At 32.3% G+C, this 9026-nt stretch overlaps 1 protein-coding gene across 1 annotated transcript; it reads right to left on the reverse strand.

Moving 5' to 3' along the window:
* Window positions 1–5: 5 nt before the first annotated feature.
* LOC112094625 (putative dynamin-related protein 4A) lies at window positions 6–1024 on the reverse strand (the record flags this gene model as incomplete). The annotated part of the gene is made up of 1 exon (XM_024176063.1): window positions 6–1024. A coding segment is annotated over exon 1 (846 nt), but the record flags the coding sequence as incomplete, so codon positions are not given.
* Window positions 1025–9026: the final 8002 nt, after the last annotated feature.

Genomic DNA, 9026 nt, shown 5'->3' on the forward strand with positions numbered 1-9026 from the left:
CCAATTCTGTTTCTCACACAGACATAACCAAGACCAATATTCACATCATCAGAAGTCACCTTCTCGAGAAGTCCTTCTGGAGATTTATCGCATTTGGTGACCACAGCAAGCGTTCTCTCTCCGTTTTTGTCGACACTCTGCGACATCCGAATCGACTCGCAAGTCGGAAAATCGACAGTCGCCGACAAAACATTAAGTATAATACTTGCTTCCGGCTTAATATACTCCATTATAATGTCCCTTATCTGGTCGTAGATGTTCTCCGGTTGACCAAGAACAGGGACTCTGGTGATTCCCGGAAGATCCACCATCGTCAAATCAGGAACGCCCTGTTTCTTCACCGTCAGAGTCAGGCGGGTTTTGGATATTCCCTTCCCGTTGCCGGCGATCTCCCCAGTAGCCATATTGATGGCTTCCGAAATGTTATCTTCGGTGGTGGGGACCACTTTGCCGCTGTACTCCAAGAAAATTTCGGGTTCTGGAGAGGAGTGGTTTTGGAGCCGCATGACGAGGGGGACTCTGGTGCAGATTCCCTGGCCGCGAGGGAGGTTGATGCGGGCGAGAGACTCGAGGACGGAGGACTTGCCCGAGGACTGGTCGCCGACGACGACGATGGTGGGGAGCTCGATGCCTTCGTCCATGACGGCGAGGTTGCGGAGCTTGTCGACGGCGTCGAGGACGGGGCGGATGCGGTCGTTGTAGGAGGAGACGATCGGTGCTGCCACGACGGCCAAGTGGTGGGTTTCGTCACCAGCAATTTTAAGATCAAAGTCGAGGTTGAGAGGTGAGAATGAGAGGTTTTGTTCTTGGGTTTGTTGGATTTGGGAGGAAATTGGGTCTTTGAACTCCATTGTGTTTTTTTTTTTTTTGTGGTGGATTGAGAGAGCACAAGGTTTCGCAGAGGAGCTGATCAAGGAAGGAAAATGGCCAAGTGGTTATGTGGGTGGTAGTGGAGACTCTGGAGAGTAGAGTGGAGGGGGAAAAAAAAAGAGACAATGATGAAATGCCTTACTTGCAACGGTTTCCGAAAAAATATCGAATTTGCATTTTAATTGTCGGGGAAGTTAATTAAACATGTGCCTTACTTGCTGGAGAGATATTCGATTGCAGAGGTTTTGATTGCTGCCGTACATCATAGGACGTACAAGCTTTCTGCGGGAACTTGAGACTGCAGAGTAACAGCCAATGGCATTGTTTCTCTTCCCCGCGAAGGGCTTCTCTTGTGTACCATTTTTTCTTTTTTCATTTCATAAACATTCCCAGAAAAAACAAAGTGGAAAGGTACTACCAGTTTTGACATTCCCACGCAAAAGAAGGACGTCTTAAAGCAAAAGCGACGAAAAGAAAAAAAAAAAAAAAAAAAAAAAAAAATTAGTATTTGAAGATCATGGAGTCAGCATAATTTCCATCTAAATTCTTGTGTTGATTTCGCATTGATAAATCAGCGAACTTGTTTAGTGTGGATGTCTTGTTCCTTCCCACAGCCGATATCAATAATTTAAATGTGAATTTTACTTACCAATTTATTAATTATATTTAAAGCCTCCATTATTTCACCAATTTAAATTTTTAATTTTAGATTTTTAGAGTTACAAACTCTTAAAAAATATTATATGTAACTTTTTTTATTATAATTAAAACTCTTGAAAATGTTACATTTAAGTTTGAATTAAAAATTCAAATCTGCAAAATGAGCGATGTCTAAAAGTCAGTTTTCATTTCTCTCATATTTTACACTAAACAAAAAAAAAATCGTTTTCATTTCTGTTTTTGTCTTTATTTGTGTCAAATATCGTTTCTATCTCGTTTTCATTTTTTTTTTCTCAAAAAACGTGAAAAATAAAAACAAAAACAACTCCAAACATAGCTATAGTGTTTTAGTTTTTAGTTTTTTTTTTATTTTCCTATCTTTTTATTTTTAGGGTATTTTAAGTATTTTTAAACTTAAAAGTGTGGGTTGATTGTGATAAGGTATAAATTTAAAAATTAAATCTAATTTGAAAGTATAAATTTGATGAGATAAACAACCAAAGGTATAACTTTTAAGTAAACCTAAAACATAGGGTATAAAAAGATAAATATCCCTAACAAAAATTTCAACTACATTTTCACAAAATTCAATATTCATTTTTTTTCTTTTTCGTTTTCTTTTCTTGTTGTTCTTTTGGTATTTTCTATTAAATCTTATGAATTTAAATGGACCAAATTGATTTTTTTCTAATTTATTCTTATGAGAACTTTTTTCTTTCAAAATGGTCCCATCTAAAATATCTTTTCATATAATATTTATTATATAAAAAATGAGCCTCATAGAAATAGGTTTTAAACGGCCAATTAAAATGATATTTCTCAAATGTGTCCCTAATTTAGGGTTTTTTTCCTCAAATAACCCTCTCAATTACTACTTTCTTATAAACAAAATGTAATGCCCCCAACGCTAAACCGGTCTAAGTCCAAATTTAGCGAGGTAGTACTATTTAAAACATAATTTCTATACTTAAAACAATGTCAGTTTTAATATACGGAAACTTGTGGTTGATTTTATCATAAGATTTTCATAAACGTTTTTGAACAAAATGAGTCAGTGCACAAAATGATAATAACCACATATCTTAGACATTAAACAGTTATTTAAAATCAACATAGTAACGATAAAAAAAAAAAAAAAACATTTTGGACCCATCTATTGTTTGGAAGTACATATAAGCAAGATGCCAGATGTAGGACCTGGAGTCTCGGCCAACCATGGAAATCATTTTTACTCTTCGGTAATAATAACATCATCTGCATCACAAGGTAAAATTAACGAGCAAAACCTCAGCAAGTAGATTTCAAATAAAGTAAGTATCTAAAATCTCCGTGGCTGAAATCTCTTTGTTAAACATTGTTCATAAAATTTCATACTTATTCTTAGTTTAGGTATGATACAGAACTTCGGTTTCAAGTAGGCCTCTCTATACAAGACATTTTCTAATTTTAGCCAATTCTATTCTCTTAACACTAAGCAGGGTTTTTAGAATCTCCTTCTCTTGTGATCAACAAGAGACTTCCCACTAGCATTTTTCTCTAGTTGTCTCAAAGAGATAGTTACTCTAATTTGGGGCACCGGTCCTTCGCACCCTTGCTTACCCAACCTCTCATCCATATACCATATCATAAAATCTCATAAAACATAAAAACATAATAAGTAGATATCATAATCTGTTCTAAAATAATTAATCATGAATACTCTTTGAACATAATCATATAAGAATTTCATGAGAGAATAAACTTGCATAATCATAATTTTGAACAAGTTATTTCGTTAAATAGGTCATGTGATGCAGTTTTGAAAATGCTTTAACTCTTCTTACTTGAATTTCGATCACCACTTTGCAAACACAAACTAGCTGGTTGTGGGAAGCCTTTAATGTGCTAATTAACCTTTAAAAACCATAGCTTTCAAAAATCATATTCATATCATCATTTAACAAAATACATAACTGCGCATTGTTACAAAAATATTCATAACAAATTCATCAAAACTCAAAATATTATCATACCAGTAGCAAATAAAAGTAGACTCAAAACTCTCTTTTTGGAGCTACTACATGATAGGTTTCAGATTTTTTAAACTAACCAAAAACAGCCCGAAATCCGGATTGAAGTATAATCTCATCAGGAAATGACAGCGTTTTAGCTGAACTCATAAAATTCATAACTAAATGTAAAAAAATCCGTTTAGAATGATTTAAAAACTCACGTAAAGCTTGAGATGTATTATTTAATAGAAAAATATAAGATCAGTCAAAATCATAAATATATATGGCACAAAAACAGAATCTACATAAGCTGTACAGAGGACTTATTTGAACATTTCATCAAATACCTAGCATGCATATCTTAATCTTCAAAGCCTACTCTCAAATACGTGAATCATCATCCTAATAAGAGTTTATCTTCAAATAATCATCAATAATATCAAGCCAAAATAATTAATTTCACCCAGAAACCCATATTTGAACCAAAACCTCAAGAAACTCATTTTTAAGGGTCTACAACCAACATGCATGATAAGTCACATCAAAAATCTGAATCTCAAGTAGAATTTCAACATCTTAATCTCTGAAATCTTAGTTTCTAACATAAGAAAGAAGTTACCTCGAAGAAAAACTCGTTCCCAAGTGAATAAAAGCTCAAAACCTTGATAGTTCTTTTTGGTTCTAGATTGAAAAATGAGTTGAAATGGGTTTTAGCTCATTCTCTCTTGAAAATCTAGGTTTGATTCTGAGTCTTGGGTGAGAAAAGGAGTGAGAAGAGAGAAGAAATTGTTATGGTCCGAGTTCTAGGTTTTTTTTTTTGTTGAAATAGACCCAAAAACGAAGTCTAAACATGATAGAAACCAAGCAAAAGTAAAGTGACCTTATAGTAGGACAAGTGTTTAGGATTTTCTAAGCCTCTAATAGCTGTCCTAACCTCATAAAATTAGCTCTAAAGTCTCTATTTTTGTTCTTCAATTAGGTGCCTAAAGATCACTCAATTTGCTAACATAGCCTTCTCTCACAAAAACTCAAAAGAGCAACTAAGTCCTCAACACATTTACATAAAACCATATAATAAAAATATAAAATAATAATTCATCATTAAATCAATTATAATAGAGGTAAAATATCATATCAAATAATCATAATAAATATCATTTTTTCTTCATAAGTTTAGCACATTGAGTTCTCACACCGAGTTAGTTACACTGCACATTAAAACTGAAAACTTGATTAGCAAGGTTATAAGTTTAATAAAATCATATGATAGCTATAATAATAAAATATAATCCCAACAAATAACTTTGAGATAAATGATAAATGTGGTGCATGATTTTAATTTACTAAATTTATTTATTATTTGCTTAAGGCTTAATTAAATCTCGTGTATTACACATATTTTGTCTAATTTGACCGTATTGAATATTTTTAAATATGTCTCTGCACACTAAAACATCTTTTTTTAAGTGCTCTCAACTAGTATTTTTCATATGTATTATGTATCCCTTAAATAAATTTGTTTAATCTAATTTACTTTCTAAAATCTTTATTGCTCAAATACATTCTACTTATCTATGCATACACCATTCATCCAAACACATTGTATTTGAAACATGTATTTTAGTCCATTTTATGCAAATATAATTTTTTGACTAAACTAAACTCTTAAAAGAGTAATAAATTCAAGTAAAAGAAAATGAACTCTTCAAAAATTTTAAATTTACGTATCAAGAAGTTTAATAAACTAATCAATATGCATATGCATAATATATTTTGTACTAATTAATAGTATGCCAATAAACAATAAGTAAAAAACACTAAAAAAAACTAACTAATTAATAGTATTAGGAGTTAAATTTGTTGGTGCTTTTAACGTTCAACATTTTTAGTTTATGTTCTCCTAAATAAAATCATGGCTTTACCATTGGTTGGATTTAGTTAAAATTATATTAAATTAAAAAAATAAGTAGAACTGACAATTTTTAATACAGATCTGGCTGCCGATCTTACTAGGAAAACTTCTTTTTTTTAACAGTTTTCATATTTTTTTTTTGAATATTCACGTAAAGATTTATTAAATTTTTTTTAAAAAAAAAAAAAAAACATTAGAAACCTATAAGAGGTGTCAAAATAAGAAGAAAGAATAACTAAAAGGAAACTAAAAAAGATAAGATAAAAACAGTAATGAACCAAATCAATAGAAAACGTTAAATATTTTTTCAAATTAATTTCCTCTATGAACCCTAACTTGGTAAGAAGAATTTTTCTTCTCCAGCTCTTTGTTCAATATTTTTTTTCCCCAAAATATCTGAATCTGCTAATTTCTCCCAAGAATTCAAAGCAACAATATTCATCTCTTTCTAAATGCGTATATAACTGTTTATTGTTGATGTATTATTCATTTTGATGCTTCTTTCTCAAGAAGAGTCTTCACCTGTTATATCCGCTCAAGATTATCTTGGCTTTTTGGATGCTTCAAAATTTTTCTAAGACGATATCTTACTAGTAGTTGTTTCCCATTGTCTGCTGCAAGCCTGCAACCATGTCGCTCTTGGAGACTTGCTTGATTGGGGAGTAGTAGACTATCGCCCAATCATCCAAATACTTAAAAAGATCCATCTCTAGATTTAGTTGTCCTAGATCTTATAGTTTTCATTTTATTTAATTTACATTTGTTAACGATTATTCTTTAAAAAAATATTTGTCTATTTTTACCTTTATCTTTAGATAAATAATTATAATGAATTGAGTCAATCTCGTGTTATTCAAGTCATCAATTTAAATCATCAATTTAGTTGTGTGTCCAGTCAAATTAAAATGCTATATAAAACATAGTAAAGTGTTTTTTATTTACCCGTTAACACCAATAAAAGTGAAAGGGAAGATTCCAACACTTTGAGAAACAGCAGAGTCGTATTGTACAAAGATTCATTCAACTCCCTCTTTACCGCTAATTACGATTGAAAATAAACAATTCATTTAAATATGGTGAATTTGCAGAAATATTTAGATAACTAATATTTCTAAAAGTAAATCTGATTTAGTAGTGACGCGACCATCACACCTAATAGACAGGCTTAGGCACTTTTTCGAAGCTCACGTCATGTAGGCCGCCTCCTAAGTTCAAGTATGCTCTTGCATTATTTTTCCCTCCTTAGAAAATGCCCCTTTCAAGGCGCCCTCATGAAGACTTGAATTTGGGATCTCCTTCTCTTGTTTGAAGCTCACGTCACGTAGGCCACTTCTCAAGTTCAAGTATTGTGACGCCCCTCCTATGAGGCCGCCACTGTAACTTAAACTTTAACTTGTACTTACTGGGGTTTCTTAAAATATGCGGAACATTTTTTTTTTTTTATAAGAAGGAATACTTTCATAATTTGTAACAATAATTTCAAATAAGTGAATCACTAAATTTCTTAAAGCTTTTCTTAATTTTAGTTAAGATAAAACCTTTTAGGAATATCCTTCAAACGGAATAGCATTTGAACTCTTGTTTCAAATACTCTTTAAAAGCTTTTCTAAAACTAGTCATTTCAATCGGCCATCTCATTTGACTTTAAAACGGATTTCGTGAGAAATCTTAAATTCAAGTACATCTTAAAGTCCTTCTAAAATTACTCATTTAAATCGTCATGTTTAAAATTCATTTATTTGGTGCATGTACTGTTGCAACGTTCTAAGACTTAAATACTCAAAACTAGGGTTGTTAGCTACAACCTTGGTTTTCTTAACATACATATGTACGTATACTTTTTAAACATACATACTTGAAACCTTTGAATCATATAGACATATACATGATTTTTCTTAAACTTACTGCGGAAAATAACTGCGTGAGCGGTATCCATTCCCATCTCCACCATTCGTCCGCCGCTCATCATTGCCCTTCAAGAATTGCTGATAGGTTTCTTACCTATAGCATGAACATATCTGATTGAGCTTTCGCTCAGCAAGTAGGAACTATATCTCGCAAAATAATTGTGAGTACACATGAATAAATATGCATGAGCTGATTATGCTTAATTATGATGTCTTATCATAGTCTTATTATCTTATCTTATCTTTCTTACTGATGGGCCCGAGTGCTCACGTATCACTTGCGCGCAATCATCAGAACGTGAGGGTTTGCAAGGTCCCCCACGACACCGTGATTATAACTTGAATGCCTCCCTTGAGTCGGAGGACATTATTGTTATTTTCTTTTTCTCCCTTGTGGAGCTTGAGTTACCTCCCTTGTGGAGGCTGGTACGGCACTCAACTGATATTATTCTTATAAGTTCCTCTTGACTTATTAAGGTGTATGCAATATGACATAGCATAGCATACTATAACATGGAATGTACTCAAACACATATACTTCATGTGCACTGCTTAAGTGTATGCAGTATGATCTAGCATAGTATACATAACATTAAATTAACTCGAACACATATAATTCATGTGCGCTGCTTATGTGTATGCATCATGACATAGCATCGCATACAATACTTAAAGCATAAACATGCATATATAACATGTGTAACTTTTTCTTTAAAATTTATTCATACTGTAGGCGAGATTCCTACTTACCTGATTTACAGAGCTGGAATCCACTTTTCGCCAAACAACCTATTCTTTTACTTGCTCACTTCTGAAAATGAACACCCATTGAGAGTGTGAGATTATCTATCGTTTGCTATTTTATTTTAGCAGCTTATGAAGGAAATCTAGCCCTTTACTTAAGGCATGTATTCCTTTCATTTACTGAAGGATAATTTACTATAAGGATCAATCTATTAAATCCTCAAAATCTTATTTTCCTTAATTGCCATTACAAATTTGTGCTAAATTGATAATTCATTAATTATCTTATCCTTATAATAAGTCTAATAATTTAATTAACTAATTTTGGTAATTAATTAACCCTTTTATTCATATACTAAGTATACATAAGTTAGTTAATTAATCTTAGTAATTAATTAACTTCCTTAACAATATTCTAAGTCTTAGATAATTTAATTAATTAGTTTTAATAATTAATCAAATTATCATCCATAATACACTTTTAATAAACTTTACTTTACCTCACTTGACGGGCTCATAATAGCGTTGAGGTCCATATTTACCGTCGTAAAATTAAGCGTCTAGCGTATCGTTTCTTTACGATTTTCGCTTACATGCTTATTTGAAAACCGTTAAGTTTTATTGAAAAACTATATATGACGTTTAACATAAACATAAACCTAATTCACGAATCTCATAATTAACGTATTTCGTGAAAATCATACGCTTTATATGACTATCTTAATTAAACTGTAAGCAAGGTTTGTACTTGCCTGGATTCCGAGCTAAGCAGTTCTGATAGTATCTCGCTTGTCGTGTCCTCCTGCGTATTCCTCAAAACTAATTTGGGGAAAAGCTGCAAGTACTATGAATGATCCTTGAGGAACATCATAGCTTTAAACACTCGATTCTGATCTTCACTTGTTTAGTCTGAACCACATCGATCCGCGTGCAATCAGTACT

This window comes from Morus notabilis, unplaced genomic scaffold (assembly GCF_000414095.1).
Source record: "Morus notabilis unplaced genomic scaffold, ASM41409v2 Scaffold1688, whole genome shotgun sequence".
In the NCBI taxonomy this organism is placed as follows: domain Eukaryota; kingdom Viridiplantae; phylum Streptophyta; class Magnoliopsida; order Rosales; family Moraceae; genus Morus; species Morus notabilis.